Source organism: Rhinopithecus roxellana, chromosome 12 (assembly GCF_007565055.1).
Source record: "Rhinopithecus roxellana isolate Shanxi Qingling chromosome 12, ASM756505v1, whole genome shotgun sequence".
NCBI lineage: Eukaryota > Metazoa > Chordata > Mammalia > Primates > Cercopithecidae > Rhinopithecus > Rhinopithecus roxellana.
Genome location: NC_044560.1, coordinates 14,448,595 through 14,468,206, shown reverse-complemented (window position 1 = coordinate 14,468,206; position 19,612 = coordinate 14,448,595). Strand labels below are relative to the sequence as shown.

General features: G+C 39.9%; 1 protein-coding gene across 1 annotated transcript in view; it reads right to left on the bottom strand.

Annotated features, from left to right (window-relative positions):
- MACO1 (macoilin 1) overlaps positions 1-19,612 on the bottom strand; it is a 71,233-nt gene that overhangs the window by 33,075 nt on the left and 18,546 nt on the right. The window contains exons 3-6 of the mRNA XM_030913081.1: positions 19,442-19,568; positions 13,703-13,826; positions 10,972-11,150; positions 8,839-9,340 (exon numbers count right to left, since the gene is read on the bottom strand). Of these exons, the coding sequence (XP_030768941.1) occupies positions 8,839-9,340; positions 10,972-11,150; positions 13,703-13,826; positions 19,442-19,568 (932 nt within the window). The remainder of the gene's footprint in view (positions 1-8,838; positions 9,341-10,971; positions 11,151-13,702; positions 13,827-19,441; positions 19,569-19,612) is intronic.

Genomic DNA, 19,612 nt, shown 5'->3' with positions numbered 1-19,612 from the left:
CACTATAATACAAAAGATCAATCTGTCTTAACAAAAAAGGCAGTGGAATGGAAATAAACAGAGAAGAGAGGTTTGCTTCAACATTTCCACAGATTATGGATCACTTAGTATTTTGTTACCTCAAAGAGTTAAATTCTCTCCCTTAACAAGGAAACTGAAAGACTTCACAATTGCCGACAAGAAACCACTTGGTCTTGGGCTGTTTTGAGAGAGAACCTTGTGGCAAGCGCAAACAAAATTGTCGACTCCTCTGTTTGCAGGCCTTGAAACTTCAGGATAGCAGTTCAGGTGCTGTACCCTGCTCTGCCTGATCTTAGAGAGTGATTTCTTTTTTTTTTTTTTTTTTTTTTTTTTGAGAAAGAGTCTCGCTTTGTTGCCCAGGCTGGAGTGCTGTGGCACCATCTTGGCTCACTGCAACCTCTGCCACTCAGGTTCAAACAATTCTCCAGCCTCAGCTTCCCAAGTAGCTGGGGTTACAGTGTGCGCCACCATGCCCAGCTAATTTTGTATTTTCAGTAGAGACGAGGTGTCACCGTGTTGGTCAGGCTGGTCTTGAACTCCTGACTTCAAATGATCCACCTGCCTTGGCCTCCCAAAATGCTAGGATTATAGATGTGAGCCACCGCACCCGGCTGAGCATGATTTCTAAATGATCGCACAGGCCTGCCATGAAATATTCCACCCTATGTAAAAATGAGTGTTAGACTAAGTTGAGAAAATGATTTTTATATAATTTAAGTGAAAAAAGCAGGACACAGCCGGGCGCGGTGGCTCAAGCCTGTAATCCCAGCACTTTGGGAGGCCGAGATGGGCGGATCACGAGGTCAGAAGATCGAGACCATTCTGGCTAACACGGTGAAACCCCATCTCTACCAAAAAATACAAAAAACTAGCCGGGCGAGGTGGTGGGTGCCTGTAGTCCCAGATACTCGGGAGGCTGAGGCAGGAGAATGGCGTAAACCCAGGAGGCGGAGCTTGCAGTGAGCTGAGATTGCGCCACTGCACTCCATCCAGCCCGGGCGACAGAGCGAGACTCCGTCTCAGAAAAAAAAAAAAAAGAAAGAAAAAGAAAAAAAAAAAAAGAAAAAAGCAGGACACAAAAACTACACAACTATAAAGGCATGATCTATGAAAGAAAAAATTGATAAGCTAGACTTCATTAAAATAAAAATTTCTGCTCTATAAGACACTGTCAAGAGAATAAAAAGCCTCAGACTGAAAGTATAACATTTGTAAAAGGCATCTGATAAAGGACTATTACCAAAAATATAGGAAGAACTCTTAGAACTCAACAACAAGAAAACAAACACACTGATTTTAAAATGGGCTGAACTGGCCGGGCGCGGTGGCTCACGCCTGTAATCCCAGCACTTTGGGAGGCCGAGGCAGGCAAATCACCTGAGGTTGGGAGTTTGAGACCAGCCTGACCAACATGGAGAAACTCCGTCTCTACTAAAAGCACAAAATTAGCCAGGCATGGTGGCGCATGTCTGTAATCCCAGCTACTCGAGAGGCTGAGGCATGAGAATTGCTTGAACCCAGGAAGTGGAGGTTGCAGTGAGCCAAGATGGCACCATTGCACTCCAGCCTGGGCAACAAGAGTAAAACTTTGTCTCAAAAATAAATAAATAAATAAAACGGGCCAAACTAATACCAAAAAGACAAAAAATAACAGATGTTGGCAAGGATGTAGAGAGAAGGAAACCCTTAAACACTGCTGGTGAGAATGTAAATTAATACAACTTCTATGGCAAACAGTATGGAGATTTCTCAAAGAACTACAAGTAAAACTGCCACTCGATCCAGCAATCCCACTACCGGTTAGCTACCCAAAGAAAAAATCAATATATCAAAAATATACCTGCACTTGTATGTTTACTACCACTCTAGTCACAACAGCAAAGATACGGAATCAACCTAAGTGTCCATCAATGGATGACTGGACAAAGAAAATGTGATGTACACACACAATGGAATATTGTTCAGTCATAAAAAGAATGAAGTTACGTCTTTCGCATCAACATGGGTAGAAACGGAGGTCATTATATTAAGTGAAACAAGCCAGACGCGAAAAGCCTGATATTACATGTTCGTACTCTTAAGTGGGTGCTAAAAAATGTGTACACATGGACACAGAGAGTTGAATGATAGACAATGGAGACTCAGAAAGGTGAGGGGATGGAAGGAGGGTCAATGATGAGAAGTTGGTTAGCAGGTAAAATGTGTATTATTTGGGTGAAAGTCCTGACTTGACCAATACACAATCTATGCATGTAACAAAACTGCACTTGTACCCCATGAATTTATCCAAATTTTAAAAGTGGGCTAAGACTTTAACAGACACCTCACCAAAAAAAGATGCACATATGGTAAACAAGCATATAAAAAGATGTAACATCATATCATATGTCATCAGGAAAATACAAATTAAAACAACAAGATACCGGCCAGGCGTGGTGGCTCAAGCCTGTAATCCCAGCACTTTGGGAGGCCGAGATGGGCGGATCACGAGGTCAGGAGATCGAGACCATCCTGGCTAACACAGTGAAACCCTGTCTCTACCGAAAAATACAAAAAACTAGCCGGGCGAGGTGGTGGGTGCCTGTAGTCCCAGCTACTCGGGAGGCTGAGGCAGGAGAATGGCGTAAACCCAGGAGGCGGAGCTTGCAGTGAGCTGAGATCCAGCCACTGCACTCCAGCCTGGGCGACAGAGTGAGACTCCATCTCAAAAAAAAAAAAAAAAAAAAAAAAAAAAAAGACAACGAGATACCACTATCCACCTATGAGGGTGGCCAAAATCCAGAACACTGACAATACCAAGTGCTGGCCAGGATTTACAGGAACTCCCATTCATTGCTGGTAGGAATGCGAAATGGTATAGCCACTGTCAAAGACATTGTGGCAGTTTCTTACAACTAAATATACTCTATGATCCAGCAACTGTGCCCCTTGGAATTTATTCAAAGATGAAAACTTATGTCCACCCCAAAACCGGCACACAGATGTTTACAGCTTTATTTATAATTGCCAAAACTTGGAAAAAAACAAGATGTCCTTCAGCAGGTGAATGGACAAACTTGCGGTATATCCAGACAACACAATATTATTCAGTACTAAAAAGAAATGAGCTATTAGGCCAGGAAAAGACACAGAGTGGGCTGGGCATGATGGCTCACGCCTGTAATCCCAGAACTTTGGGAAGCCGGGGCAGATGGATCACTTGAGCACAGGAGGAGTTCAAGACCAGCCTGGGCAACATAGTGAGTTCCTATCTCTATATTAAAAAAAAAAAAAAAAAAAAAAATTGCCCAGGTGCAGTGCCTCATGCCTGTAATTCCAGCACTTTGGGAGGCTGAGGTGGCTGGATCACCTGAGGTCAGGAGTTCAAGACCAGCCTGGTTAACATGGCGAAACTCCATCTCTACTAAAAAAACCGTCTCTAGTAAAAATACAAAAAATTAGCCAGGCACGGTGGCAGGTGCCTGTAATCCAAGCTACTCTGGAGGCTGAGCCAGGAGAATCACTTGAACACAGGAGGTGAAGGTTGCAGTGAACTGAGATCATGCCTTGCACTCCAGCCTGGGCGACGAGAGCAAGATTCCATTTCGGGGGGGGGAAGGGGGGGCGGGGACAGAAATTATAGGCGGGTGCGGCGGCTCATACCTGTAATCCCAGAACTTTGGGAGGCCTAGGCAGGCGGATCACCTGAGGTCAGGAGTTCAAGACCAGCCTGGCCAACATAGCAAAACCCCATCTCTAAGAAAGATACAAAAATTAGCGGGTGTAGTGGTGGCCGCCTGTAATCCCAACTATTCAGAAGGCTGAGGCAGGAGAATCGCTTGAACCTGGGAGGCAGAGGTTGCAGTGAGCCGAGATCACGCCACTGCACTCTAGTCTTGGCGACTAAGAGTAAGACTCCATCTCAACAAAAAAAAAAAAAAAAAAAAAGAAAAAGAAAAAGAAATTATAGGAGACATGGAAGATTCTTAAATGCATATTACTAAGTAAAAGAAGTCAACCTGAAAAGGCTATGCAATAAGATTCCAACCATAAGACATTCTGGAAAAGGCAAAACTAAAGAGACAGTGAAAAGATCAGCACTTCCCAGGGGTCAGGGGAGAGGAGGAGGGATGGACGGACAGAGCACAGAGGATTTCTAGGGCAGTAAAACTACTGTGTATACTATAATGGTAGATACATGCCATTATAAATTTATTCAAACCCATAAGACTGTTTAACACTAAGAATGAATCCTAAACTACGGACTAGGTGGTGATGATGATGTGTCAATGGAGGTTTGTCTGTGTAACAAATGCACCACTCTGGTGGGGGATGCTGACAATGGGAAGGCTAGGCATGCGTGGGGACAGCAGGCATATGAGAAATCTCTGTATCTTCCACTCAATTTTTCTGTGAACCTAAAACTGTTCTAAAAATTAAGATCTATTTTAAAAAAACACTATAAAATGCTATGATGACAATTATATATAATTAGCCTATGAGAAGACAACAAAATTTTAACAGTGATTTGTGTCGTGATTGTGGGACTATTTTCTCTTTTTCTTTTATCTAAAATTGTAAAGACTTTTTTCACACTTAAAATATTTTTAATTGACCATTGAGGAAAAATTTTAAACCAACCTTATTCTAATTTATATTATTCCTTTCCAACTCAGTACTTAGTTAAAACAACTGATCTTCCTCATTGATTTTCCTGTTTTTGACTAGAATTTTTCTCATGTTGGAATCGAAACCATTTTTGGCTTCCAACATTAAGTCTGTTTTTAAATATCTTAGGTAAATAATTCAGAAATCAAGCTGGCAGAACACAGGGTCATTTTGTAAGGTATATGTTTCTAAAACCAACAGAGCACTCCGGACTGGCTTTGGCAAGTTCCCAAACTTTCTAGGAAAGGACCCTATAGGCAACACCTATTTATTCCCAGGTTCCTCACCTTCCTCCACATTTCTTTACCTTAGCAATCCACCCAGCACCTTCTGCTCCACATTCTCCTGTATTTCCTCATAAAGCAGAGCTTCTTCCATTCAACCAGTTCCTTGTTCCCATATATCATTCATTGATTCAACATTCACTAAGCACTCTATTTTTATAGAGAGATATTAAAAATGAAGAGAACCAGCTTCCGCCCCGTGGAGCTCACAATCTAGTCAGGTGGAAAGATCTTCAAAACAAGTGACTGCTATACAATGGACATTAGCACACTTTTTCTGTAAAGGGCCAGACGGTATATACTTTCAGCTTTGCAGGCCATAGTCTCTGTGGCAGCTATTCAGCCCTGCCACTGCAGCACGAAAGTGGCCATTGATATAATGTAAATGAATGAGAGTGGCTGTGTTCCAGTAAAATTTATTTTTACAAAAACAGGCAGTGGGCCAGATTTGGCCTGTGTGCTGTTGTAACCCGTGGTATACAGCATACTAAAGAACATCCCTAGAGCTGAGAGAGCTTGAGAAAGACCTGCCAGACTGCCTGCCCTTTTACAAGGAATAGCCATCAAACCTTAACTGGACAGCCAAATCAAGCTATAAGAATTCTCCTTGAAACTGGTGGAGCAGTAATAAACTTTCCCCCAAAAGTCACTGAATTGGTTGCTCAGAAATAGCAGTTCTCACCCACAGTTTTCAGACAGACATAGCTGTAGAATGTGTTGTAATTAATCTATTATTACAGTAGAGTTACTGGTTAGTTAATACAGTACTGGTTTTCAAATTTTGTCTTCAACACTTAGAAAAGGGTAGATCAACTTGGGGACACATGGACAGAAAGACTGGAACAGACACTAGGGACTTGAAAAGGAGGAAGGGAGGGAGGCAGTCAAGGGCTGAAAAACCTTCCTATTGGGTACTATGTTCACTGTCTAGGTAATGGGACCAATAGAAGCCCAAAGCTCAGCCTCATGCAATATGCCTTTGCAACAAACCTGCATATGAACACATGTGTACCTCTTAAATCTAAAATGAAAAAAAAAAAAAAAAAAAAAAAAGAAGAGATCAATTTTATCGCTAAAGCATCCCTGTGGAAGTCCGTCAGCCTGAAACTGTGCACCACCCCAAGTGTGCCTGCAGAAGCAAACAGTTCATGTACATACTGTCAGCCCTGTATGTTTGCATCAGAAGGGATCTTAGAGACCACTGAGTCCAGGCTTCTCCATCTGGATAACAAACCCACTCTCTAGCTAACAACTCAAACATGTCAGATGTGAATCAGTCACAGTCTTACTGATACGGATCAAAACATACATGAAGTCAAACAAGAGGAAACAGAGGAGACAGTTAAGGAAGGGCAGAAGGAAGTAAGATAAGACCTCCTCCAACCAAGCTGGATAATCTGCTCAGATAGATGCCTTTCCTTTTAAATTCTTCACTGTTGTTCATCATAGAAAAATGTGAAAATGTATGAAAATAAAAAGAAAAAATAAATGCCTAATATTATCAAGGGGTAACAACTATTGTTAACAGTTTGGTTCTTTTCCCTTTAAATCATTTTTCTACATATATTAGAAAAAATTGTTTTTCATTAAATTGCTTTCTCCTTTGTTCATGAAATGCTTTGACATACTTCCCCATATTCTTTAATATGGCTCAAAAGTATGATTATATAATATCTATATTAAAAGTTTATCAAATGGATGGACCATAATTTATTTTAAATTTCTCCCATTATCGGATATTTAGATCATCTCCTTATTTTTTATAGCATTAAAAGCTGAAAATAATACTGTGGGAGCTTATAAACCTACTTAAATATAATGTTGTCTATTAGTCATTTGAAAGCAAGTAGTTCTCCAAAACAGAGTAATACCTGGGGCACTGCAGGTCAAGGCAGAGTACGCATTAGTGACCACAGGAAGAAGCATACTCCTTAGGTGTAGGCACGGGGGCACTGGACCCATGTCATCATCCCCAGCTTACTGGACAATTAGCCATCTGAGTCCTTGAACTTCTCTACTAAAAGCAGATCAGATAGTAGAGTCAGTCAATATCACAACCGGGACCCAAGGGCAATGGTAGTACAAGACCGAGCTCTGACTGCTTTCTCTGCAACAACCAGCAAAGAAAAAGTATTGTGGTTTGACTGCTATTACTAAACTTGGGTCAGCCTGGGCAACATGGTGAGATCTCCTCTCTACAAAAAATTTTAAAAATTAGCCAGGCATAGTGGCATGCGCCTGTAGTCCTGGCTACACAGGAGGATGAGGTGGGAGGAAAACTTGAGCCTGGGGAAGTGGAGTCTACAGTTAGCTGTGATCACGCCACTACACTCCAGCCTGGCCAACACAGTGAGATCCTATCTCAAAAAAAAAAAAAATTTTGTAGGAGAAAGGATGGTAAATAGCTGTGACAGATGTTTCGTGTATAGCATTTAGTGAATTTGTGGGATATTCCTTCTGAAATAGAAGGTCAACTAATTGGTCTTTCTCCCATGGGCATCTGGAGAAGGGTTCTCTTCCACGTGGTTTTTCTGCTGGGCACAATGGCCAGAATGTCCTAACAAATGGATATGGATGCCAGCCAGGCAACAGCAATAGTATGCTTCCCAAAGTAGCCTGGGGGCTGTGAAACCTCAAGAGCTTGTATTATCAGAAGCCAAATATACCTCGCTTAGTTTAACTGCCAATCAGAAAATTAAAACAAATTAATAATCTAGTTCATACCATTTATAATGCTGGAAAGCCTCCTTCCTAGAATAAATGGATTGCCTAAAGGGCTGCCTAAAGCAAGCCAGAGGAAGAGGAATATAACTTACTGGAAGAGGAGAGTTTCAATTGCCCTCTTGAGTTACATACACACAAAAAAGCTCCAGTTTAGATCTCAGTTTCCAAATTAAAGATCTGAGGTGAAAGCAACATATTTGTGTTTACCTAACATAAGCTACATAAAATCCAGTAAAATTAAGTCTGAGCCAGTCAACATAACAAAACAATGTTGTTCTTTTATGGCCAGGCGCAGTGGCTCACATCTGTAATCCCAGCCCTTTGGGAGGCCGAAGTGGGTGGATCACCTGAGGTCAGGAGTTTGAGACCAGCCTGGCCAACATGGTGAAATCTTGTCTCTACTAAAAATACAAAACAATTAGCTGGGTGTGGTGGCAAGCACCTGTAATCCCGGTTAGTCGGGAGGTTGAGGCAGGAGAATCACTTGGAGCCAGGAAGCAGAGGTTGCAGTGAGCCGAGATCGTGCCAGCCTGGGCGACAGAGCAAGACTCCATCTCAAAAAAAAAAAAAAAAAAAATTCATTTAATTAAAATGAGAAAAGGAACATTCCTAATTAAACTCCATGACTAACACTGTGTTTGTCCATGGATTTTTGTGAAAGAAATTGCTTTTCAAATCTAACTTTCCCAGAGTTATCTAGGATAATTCATATTTTAAAAACAAACAGAAAAACAAAACAAGCACAAAGTAGTAAGGACAACTTTCTCACCCCTCTCCTGCAATGTGTATCTGTTTGACAGAGATTTGCATGAACAAGCACAAACTCTTCTTTTTGTGTTTATGCCAAAAGAACTTTGGACATGCAAAGAGAAAAGGACAAGGACCAAAGAAGTGCCTTTCAACACTACTAGAAGAATCAAGTTACAGGTCAATTTGTCACATGTGGGAAGTAATCACTGTCACTCCTTATTCAGAACACTGGAAGTAGCTGAAGTCAATGCTTCAACACAGTAACACAAGGTGGCCAACAAACTCATGTAAAACACCACATGTCACTAGTCACAGCATCTGATTACAAACAATCCCTACAGGCCCATATGGGAGTATGTCGAGAGTATGTCAAGTTTACTGGAAAGTGTTAGGACACAGCATGCGCACTTACCTTACCAGTGCGTCTGGTTTGCTTAGCTGGTTATTAGGAATACAGTTTTCCATTAAGTCCTTGTGTGTACTTGGGCTCTTGCTAGTGCATTTCTGCTTCTTCTCATTTTTACTAGATGAGGAAGGAATGCTCCCATTTGTGGCGCTATGACTTCGAGGTGAGGAGTTCACAACTCCACTGGCATTTTTGTAATTTTTTGAGGAAGCAGTGCATGAGTCCTCTTTCAAGAGATTTTCTGTACTTCCCACAAGATCATTATTTAATCTTTTACTATTGATATGGTTTTCCATATACTCAATCTCTTGTATTTTAGAGTCTACAGGTTGTAGAATATTGTTGTTATTTATTCCAAGGTTGTGTTTTTTGGCATCCTTGTCCTTTTCTTTTCCTTTTTCTCGGTATTCTATCTCTGGCAAAGTTGTGGAGAGTTTTTTGTTGGCTGGGATACCTCCGTTGTGGTGTATAAGGATCGAAGAATCCATATCAGGTAATCCTTTGGCTGCTACAATACCAAAAACAAACCAACAAACAAAAAGCCCACACCGGAATATTTAGTTTTTTAACAACACAGATTAATTCAACAAACTATTATCTACACTTAAGAAATTCACGTTAGTTTGCACACTCATTTAGAAGTAATAACCACAGTACATTACGCTAATCAAGAAGCAAATCCTCATAATTTACTGTAAGATGTAGGAAAAAAACAGAAGAAAATCCAAATACATTTAAGAAACTCCACATTTAGAAAATCACCATCATTTATGAAAATGATGGCCACTAAAGGTCTAGTCTTGAAAACAAGATCAGGGTTTTATAATTAGGTCACACTTTGTGTATTAGTCAAATCAAATTCGCCTATCACTGAGGTGAGAGGACAAAGGTAGATCCTAAGAAGTCATATTTTTTAAGTCCTGGAGTAAATGAATAATAACTATATAATAATGCTATATAACTATATAATAATAACTATATAATAATAATGCTAATAACTTTACTGAAAAGAAAGAGGTTAAACGAAACAAAAGAAGAGGAATAATTTTAGGATACAGGACATCTATCCTTTTTCTGGACTCTAGTGTTGAGGTAATAAGGAAGTCTGTATCCTTTACCAGACCATTCAGAAAGAATTTTGTGTATCGGGTCTACACATTCCAATTTATTAAAATCTACTTGAAGAGATATTTTTGTACCACATCAGACAAAAAGATAATTTTGAAATATATAAAAACATGACCTCAAACTTTCAACTCTCAAACCAATGGAAACCAGTTACTGCCAATTATCTATTTCTATTGGTCAAATGCCCATGAGAGAGATTCCATTAGAAATGGTTCAATTTAAAATCTGCATTACATTATACGAAGCATTTAGAATACGACCTATCCATCTTGGCTCTATTCAGAAGACATCTGGCTTCTAAAGTTCAATTCTACATGTCTATATCTCCATTGTGCTTATACTTTGGTTCTTGACTTGCTTCAATTACCAATTCACATAGTTCCATACTATTTTGTTGCTGAGAATATATATTTTAAAATATATAAAACAGGCTGGGCATAATGGCTCATGCCTGTAATCCCTGTACTTTAGGAGGTAGAGGTGGGAAGACTGTTTGAGATCAGGAGTTCGAGACCAGACTGAACAACACAATGAGACCTCATCTCTACAAAAAAATAATTTTAAAAAATTAGCCAGGCATAGTGGCATGTGCTTATGGTAGCAGCTGCTCAGGAGGCTGAGGAGGGAGCATTACTTTGCTCCCAGGAGTTTGAGGCTGCAGTGTGCCGTAACTGTTACCGCTGCACTCTGGCTTAGGCAACAGAGTGAGACCCTCCCTGTCTCAAAAAACTAAATTAAAAAAAAAGTATCAGAATTAAAATATTAAAAAGATATAAATATATTTTAAAATAATAAAATAAACATATTTAAATACATAGTCTTCAGACAGTATGCAAAAAACTTCATTCACAATCTGTATTTCATTGACCAAACAAAACAATGACCATGAGAAGAAACACCATTAGACAGAAAAAACCAAAATCCTCGCTACTTTTCCAGAAAAGAAAATTCTACCAAGAGACAAAATAATGACTAGCCTATTAAGCCAACAGCTTTAGGGTAAAGACCTACCTTCCTCGGCCTCTTTTTCTTGCTTTTGTAGCATCTGTTGCTCTGGAGGGAGAGCTTGTTGAAGAAGTTGCATGTAAAACTCATTCTCTTTTTGTACTTCTTTTTGCTTCCTTAACCGCATTTTGTAGCTTACGTAACTTTTGAAGCCAAAGCCCAAAGTTACCACAGGGTACCCAATACTAGAAAGAAGACAATCCAGCCAGTAATTGCAGGTTTAAAATGAACCACGTGTATCTCAAGTACATGAGAATACCTATGGCTTAAAATTTAAAGATAAATTCTAATTGATGATGGTAGTTGAGAATAGCATTCACTAGACACACAAATAAATGTAATGTCCACTGTGGAAATCAGAAGCAACTGGCACACAGAACAAAATCCCCAGAACAACAGGACTGCTAGACCATAAGAGGACACTTTCCATTAGACTTTGGCATTCTTCAAATTAATTCAAGGAGTCACCACAGTTGACTGTCAGATACAGTGGCTAAAGCCTTTGAAGAAATACTGAAGAACTACCTTATGCATTAGAACTTAGGTGTACCCTTATCTGTACCCTTTTTTTTTGAAATGGAGTCTTGCTCTGTTGTCCAGGCTGGAGTACAGTGGTGCGATCTTGGCTCACTGCAACCTCCGCCTCCCAGGTTCAAGTGATTCTCCTGCCTCAGCCTCCCGAGTAGCTGGGACTATAGGCCTGCACCACCATGCCCAGCTAATTTTTGTGTTTTTAGTAGAAACAGGGTTTCACCATGTTGGCCAGGATGGTCTCGATCTCTCAACCTAGTGATCCATCCACCTTGGCCTGCCAAAGTGCTGGGATTACAGGTGTGAGCCACCACGCCTTGCCTGTATGCTTTTGAAAACTAAAAGGGTAGAGACTTTATGGGTAGCCAAAAGTAAACGTAAGTGTTAAAAAAAAAAAATCACAAGAAATCATTTGATTTTTAATACTAGAAGGCTGGGTCAAATTCAGGTGACTACTTTAACTTAATCTTCTTGCTGCCTGAGGGGTACTGCCACCAGCTATTTCTTGAAAACTGGTTCATAAACACTCTGTCATATATAAATTCTGTCATACATAAATTCAAGAATCATTTAAATAAGTATCTGATATCAGTGCCAACATTTGATTTGTATCACCAAATTCAACCAGCTGTACTTAGAACTCTAATCTCTGGGATAGAAAGTTAAATATTTTCATTGAACTTATCAGCTTGCCTAACAACATTTCAAAGCCTCTGCAAACACTGTCAAGCCTGTATAGGTTTCACTAACATGAAAATGTATCAATTTATAATTAGTCTAAATGTGGTCTCACTATAAACTTACGGTGACATGTTTTATTGACCAAGTTCATTTAATTTGTTTGTAAAAAGACTAAAAATACTAGAAACAGTATTTTTTTTTTTTTTTTTTTTTTTTTTTTGAGACGGAGTCTCGCGCTGTCGCCCAGGCTGGAGTGCAGTGGCCGGATCTCAGCTCACTGCAAGCTCCGCCTCTCGGGTTTACACCATTCTCCTGCCTCAGCCTCCCAAGTAGCTGGGACTACAGGCGCCCGCCAACTCGCCCGGCTAGTTTTTTGTATTTTTTAGTAGAGACGGGGTTTCGCCGTGTTAGCTAGGTTGGTCTCGATCTCCTGACCTCGCGATCCACCCGTCTCGGCCTCCCAAAGTGCTGGGATTACAGGCTTGAGCCACCGCGCCCGGCCAGAAACAGTATTTTTTTAGTTGATTACTGTTTATTTTGGTTTCTGCCATAAATATTAGTAAAAATTGGTGTGTTTAGGAGAAACATACATTAGGTGATAAGTTCCACAACAGATATAAATAAGAATCAAGCTCATTTTTTCAAAAATGCTTCATGGTTAAGATGAATAATTAATAATATCTTAATATTCATTAGCATGTTATAAAAAGAAATAATATTCATTCAAAAATTATTAATAATATTATCTTACTTTTATAAATAGGCTAAGGAAATTCTAAATTATTTTAAGTTTCATGAAATAGCCATATATTTCATCAAGACCTTCTGGAATCTTTACCTGATTATAATAAACATAGCTAACATTCATCAGACACCTATGTGCTTGGCATTAGGTTGAATACTTTAGATGTATCACTTCAGTTCCTTTTTCCCATGATCCAGAGAGGCAGGTAAGAAAACCATGGCTTAGAGGCAATGAGACACACAAGGCAACACAGCTGTCAGGGGACAGAGCTGGGATTCACTCATCTGCTCTTTCCAACCATGCTGTACCGCTTTCTGGGTCCATGTAAACTTTCTAAGAATAAATTTACAGTTGAACTTAATATTCTACAGTGAAATGAATTATAGATAAAGAATATAATACTGGCTGGGTGCGGTGGCTCACGCCTATAATCCCAGCACTTTGGGAGGCCGAGGCAGGTGGATTACTTGAGGTCAGGAGTTCGAGACCAGCCTGGCCAATACGATGAAACCCTGTCTCTACTAAAAATACAAAAATTAGCCAGGCATGGTGGCACATGCCTGTAATCCCAGCTACTTGGGAGGCTGAGGCAGGAAAATCGCTTGAAGCCAGGAGGCAGAGGTTGCATAACCAAGATCATGCCACTGCATTCCAGCCTGGGTGACAGAGTGGGACTCCATCTAAAAAAATATATATATATACGTATATATGTATATATATATATACATACACACATACACACACATATATACACACACAAACAATTTATGTAATACTTACCAGTGAGCAGCAAATGGACGACAAAGGTCTACATGAAAGTTTTTGAGATCTTTAAATCTAATGGCTGCTTCAATATAAACAAAGAGGATCCAGAGAGACACTGTAGGCAAACACACTCCCCTTTCTGTGGGAAAGCAGCATAGAGGCAAGCATGAATGAATGATATAGTAACTAACAGATGGATTGTTTGGGAGACTAATTCAACGATAGTAACTGTCATTAAGATCTTCACCTAAACTAAATTAAAAGGCAAACTGATCCAAACTGAAAGCTTTTATATGACAAGTGATTCCACAGAATCACTGACAAAAATAAAAGACAAACATCCTGGCAAAAAATATTTACAATGTATGTAAAACAAAGGATTCATAGCCCTGACATACAAAGAGCTCCCATAAATCAATAAAAGGTAACTGAAGAAAATAATTTACAAGTCGCAAAAGAAGAACTATAGATGGCTAAAAAACATACAAAAAGATGTTAACTACTGATCAGAGAAACACAAATTAAAACAATCAGATTCCATTTTCTTAACTATTAGATAAAATTTTTAAAGACAGATAATAGCACAGGGAGGGTATGGGGAAAGGTTCATTTTCATACTTGGCAATAATATAAATTGGGGCAACTATTTTAGATGGCAATTTGGCATTTAAATTTAAATACTTGCAGCTTTCCTTTACCCAGAAATTCCACTTCTTTTTTTATTTTTTATTTTTTTTTGAGACTGAGTCTCGCTCTGTCGCCCAGGCTGGAGGGCAGTGGTGCGATCTCAGCTCACTGTAAGCTCCGCTTCTTGGGTTCAAGCAATTCTCCTGTCTCAACCTCATGAATAGCTGGGACTACAGGCGCCCGCCACTACGACCGGCTAATTTTTTGTATTTTTAGTAGAGAGGGGGTTTCACCGTGTTAGCCAGGATGGTCTTGATCTGCTGACCTTGTGATCTGCCTGCCTTGGCCTCCCAAAGTGCTGGGATTACAGGTGTGAGCCACTACACCCGGCCCAAAAATTCCACTTGTAAGAATCTACCCTATAGAAACATAAAAGAGCCTAGAGATAAATATATAAAAAATATTCACTGGGCTGGGTGTGGTGGTTCACGCCTTTAATCCCAGCACTTTGGGAGGCCCAGGAGGGCGGATCACCTGAGGTTGGGAGTTGAAGACCAGCCTGGCCAACATGGCAAAACCCTGTTTCTACTAAAAATACAAAAATTAGCCAGGCATGGTGGTAGGTGCCTGTAATCCCAGCTACTTGGGAGGCTAAGGCAGGAGAATCGCTTGAACCTGGGAGGCAGACGTTACAGTGAGCCGAGATTGCACCACTGCACTCTAGCCTGGGCAACAAGAGCAAAATTCCGTCTCAAATTAATTAATTAATTAATTAATTAATTAATTCACTGTAGCGCCAGGCATGGTGGCTCATGCTTGTAATCCCAGCACTTTGGGAGGCCGAGGTGGGCGGATCACGAGGTCAGGAGTTCAAGACCAGCCTAACATGGTGAAACCCTATCTCTACTAAAATATAAAAATTAGCTGGGCATGGTGGCGCACACCTGTAATTCCAGTTACTCAGGAGGCTGAGGCAGAGGATTTGCTTGAACCCAGGAGGTGGAGGTTGCAGTGAGCTGAGATTGCGCCATTGCACTCCAGCCTGGGCAACAGCGCGAGACTTCGCCTCAAAAAAAAATAAAAATAAAAATTCACCATAACATTATTTGCAAAAGCAAAAATTTAGAATTTAAATGTTCATCAAGAGGAAACGTTATGATAAATCTATACAATGAAATATGTTGAAGGTTTCCTAAAGAATGAGGAAGATCTGCACTGTCACGAAATGACATAAAAAAAATAAAACCGGCCCGGCGCAGTGGCTCAAGCCTGTAATCCCAGCACTCTGCGAGGCCGAGATGGGCAGATCACGAGGTCAGGAGATCGAGACCATCGTGGCTAACACAGTGAAACCCTGTCTCTACTAAAAAAATACAAAAAACTAGCCAGGTGAGGTGGCGGGCACCTGTAGTCCCAGCTACTCGGGAGGCTGAGGCAGGAGAATGGCATGAACCCGGGAGGCGGAGCTTGCAGTGAGCTGAGATCCGGCCACTGCACTCCAGCCTGGGCGACAGAGCAAGACTCCGTCTCAAAAATAAATAAATAAAATAAAAAATAAAATAAAATCTGTAAGTAAGAACAAGTTGTAGGACAAAGAAATGTTTCTGACACTTAAGTACTGTTCAAAAAAATTTTTTCTAAAGCACAAACTCATATTCCTTTTGTAATTAAAAACAATTTTCATGGGAGGAAAAAGCAACTTGCAACAAAATAAGGTGCAAATAAAGGCAAATGTCCATTGGCTTTTAGAATCAAAATCTGCAGGGTAGGTCCATCTATATCAGGACATGACTAATGATGGGGTATTTATGAATGTGGACTACATGGGCATGAGTGGGAAAAAATCAGTGACTTTTTGCTAAGGATCTTTGGAAACTAAAGAAAAATCATAGTATCTTGAAACTAGGAAGATTATTTTGTCTAACCTCCTCATTTTGTTGAAGAGTAAACCCCAGAGTCTAAACAAACTGGGCCCAAGTTCAGAGACAGTACTAAATCTGCTTCTGAGGAGAACCTCCCTTAGTCCTAGTCCTAGTACCTGAGTGAAGTTGACACTGGATGCTCTGTGAAGCCAGCTAATGGTCTCAACCATTCTTAAGAATTTAACACAACAAAAACAGATATTTTATTTTTTTCCTTTTCTTTTTCTTTTTTTTTTAGACAGTCACAGTCTGGCTCTGTTGCCCAGGCTGGAGTGTAGTGGCACAATCTCACTTCACTGCAACCTCCATCTCCCGGATTCAAGCGATTTTCCTGCCTCAGCCTCCTGAGCAGCTGAGATTACAGGCACATGCCACCATGTCCGGCTAATTTTTGTATTTTTAGTAGAGACGAGTTTCGCCATTTTGGCTAGGTTGGTTTTGAACTCCTGAACTCAAATGATCCATCCGCCTTGGCCTCCCAAAGTGCTGGGACTGTAGGTGTGAGTCACCGTGCCCAGCCCAAAAATAGGTATTTTCACAATGTAGGAGGAAAAACAGGAACACACAGGACAATGCATTTTCAAAATCATTTCAAAATGCATTTTCAAATATTTATCTGCCCTATTCTCTATATTAATTTATAAGGTTAAAAAAACACAATAAGCACATTACAGAAGAAATAGAAAAATTAGACAAAATACCTGTATTCTACATCTATGAAATAAACAAAATCACACTGAAAGCCTTTTTGAGCAAGTATAATAATCATATTGTACATAGTTTTATATCCTGTTTTTTTCCCCTCTTAACCACCAGGAAAAAAGCTTATGCTACAATATTATTCTTTGTACTCATACATAATTTCATCAACCATTCCTAATATTGTCAGGAAATAATTTTAAATTTTAACAACTGTAAGAAAAACTACCCCAAGTTATAGAAATTACACTCATCTTTGTCAGCCCAATAAGAGCAGTTTTTTGTTTCGTTTGTTTAAGCACTAGTCATCCCAAATTAAAACATATTTCATAACTTAGCTATTCCAATATTCATTTCTGAGCCTAGGGCTAAAGAGGGGCCAGTAGTATTTTATGACTTTAGCTACACTGCTGCCCTGTGGGTCACCCACTGAACCAGTTCCCAATAGGTTCTATTAATAGTTATACGGTTAGTTTTTTCTCCACTACTAAGATATTACTAAAGAAATTTAAGAAATCGCCACAGCTCATCAGAGTCACAGAATATTTGAGGTGGAAGGTTCTTTAGCCATTATTTAGATTACTCCACCTTTATATAACAGAGAAGTTGAGACCTAGGGAGAGTGACAAGTGTAAAAGGCAGCTCACTCGAAACTGAGGCCCAGGATAAGGAAATACAAATTAAAAACTGGTGGGAAGAAAAATCACTTTAATTAGAGGAAAGCAGACTAAGGAACCTTCATAGTAGCTTATAAATCAAGTCAGATATGAAAGAGTGTAAAACATGGAGAAAAGCATGCTCATTCATAGCAGATACTTTAAAAAACAGAGCTCAATTGTGTTTTCTACATGGGCCAACATCATCATCTTAGCAGTTCTGAGAAGAGAATGAATGTTGGTCCAGACAGCTTTTATTATTTGGTGCTCCCTCTCTTGTCAAAATCCTAAAGGTTGTAGCTGGGCCCAAGAATCAAGTTTCATGCAGCTTTGCAGACAAGTTTGATTCTGAGAGCCAATCCTCAAATCCTAGTGCATACCAAACTCTGGCTTTCACAGTGGGCTGAGGCTGTCAAAGTATCTCATCTGATCTTAGTTTGAAGTAATGGAAGTACAGCTCTAAGAAGTAAGGAGCTCTACTCTAGTTGGAATACACCTGCAACAGTGTAGAGAACCACTGAGGTAGGCAGACTAGGAGAGTAAGAGTGCTTAAAATAATAAGGAAAAGCTGATGAAACCAGAGGTGTTCTTGCCTACAGAAAAGACTTAAGAGGTTATGACAGTGTCTTTAAATCTCTAAAGAAATGTTAACATGGAAGGGAGATCACATTCATTCAGTGTGGCTCTAATGCAGAGGTTCAATGTTTGGGATTGAGGGGATGGTCTGGTAGGTCCCTTAATATTTTTTGTTTTGTTTCTTCTGTGTCTTTTGAGATGGAGTCTCACTCTGTCACCCAGGCTGGAGTGCAGTGGTGCGATCTTGGCTAAGTGCCACCTCTGCCTCCCAGGTTCAAGCGATTCTCCTGCCTCAGCCTCCTAAGTAGCTGGGATTACAAGCATGCGCCACCACACGCAGCTAATTTTTGTATTTTTAGTAGAGACAGGCTTTCGCCATGTTGGCCACGTTGGTCTCAAACTCCTGCCCTCAGGTGATCTGCCCACCTCAGCCTCCCAAAATGCTGGGATTACAGGCGTGAGCCACTGCGCCTGTCCCCCTTGACATTTTAAGGAAAAGTTTTACACATTTCCTTGTACTTTTCTGGGAAAACCTCTTTAGATCCTCTAAGAAATCAGCAAGCTGTGGCTTAGTCCTGATACTTAGGAGGCTGAGGTGGGAGGATCATTTGAGCCCAGGAGTTCAAGTCCAGCCTGGGCAACATAGTGAGACCCCATCTTAAAAAAAATACATAAATAGAAATTTTAAAAAAGGAATCAACAAGCCCAAAAACAGTTAAGATATACTGGGTCAAAACATAAGGAAGAAAATTCTGGCTAATATGAGGAAGAACTTTATTTTATACCTCCCAAAAACAGAGTAGGGTACCAGGAATGGTAGGTAAGTTCCTTGTTACTGTAGGTTTTCCATGACAGGTAAAACCACCATGTGCCAGGGATGCTGTGGGGATTCTTGTGCCAAATTAAGGGTTCATCTAAATGACATTCCTTTCAATGATGAAATTCCATGAACATTTTTTTCTTTTTTGGCACATGGCTATCTTCAAGTATACCTAGACAGAAGTCACTCCAACTATTTTTTTAAAAAAAGATATATTCAGAGTGAGAGTTGGTACCTGCAATGTCTGTAACTGAAATATCAAATCATAACAACTTAAAGTTTTGATTCAAATAATGAAAAAGATATATATATTTGAAGGTATATTATAATCTATTAAGAAAACTTTAAAATGTCCACATTAAACTGAACTCTAAATAATGTATCCAAAGAAATAACCACATTAAAAAATTTGAATCTAAAATTTCTATCCATCTAAGCAATCATTAAGACTTACCTGTGTGCCATACGTACTGAACCCATACATATGTGCTGGCAGCAAAAAAAAGCCACTGTATGGGGATGAACAGCAGGCATATTATATTTGACGTAAATGCTACACAAACAAAAAATACTGAGAAGGCCTAAAGGGAAAAAGAAAACAAAATAAAAGACACATCTTAGAACT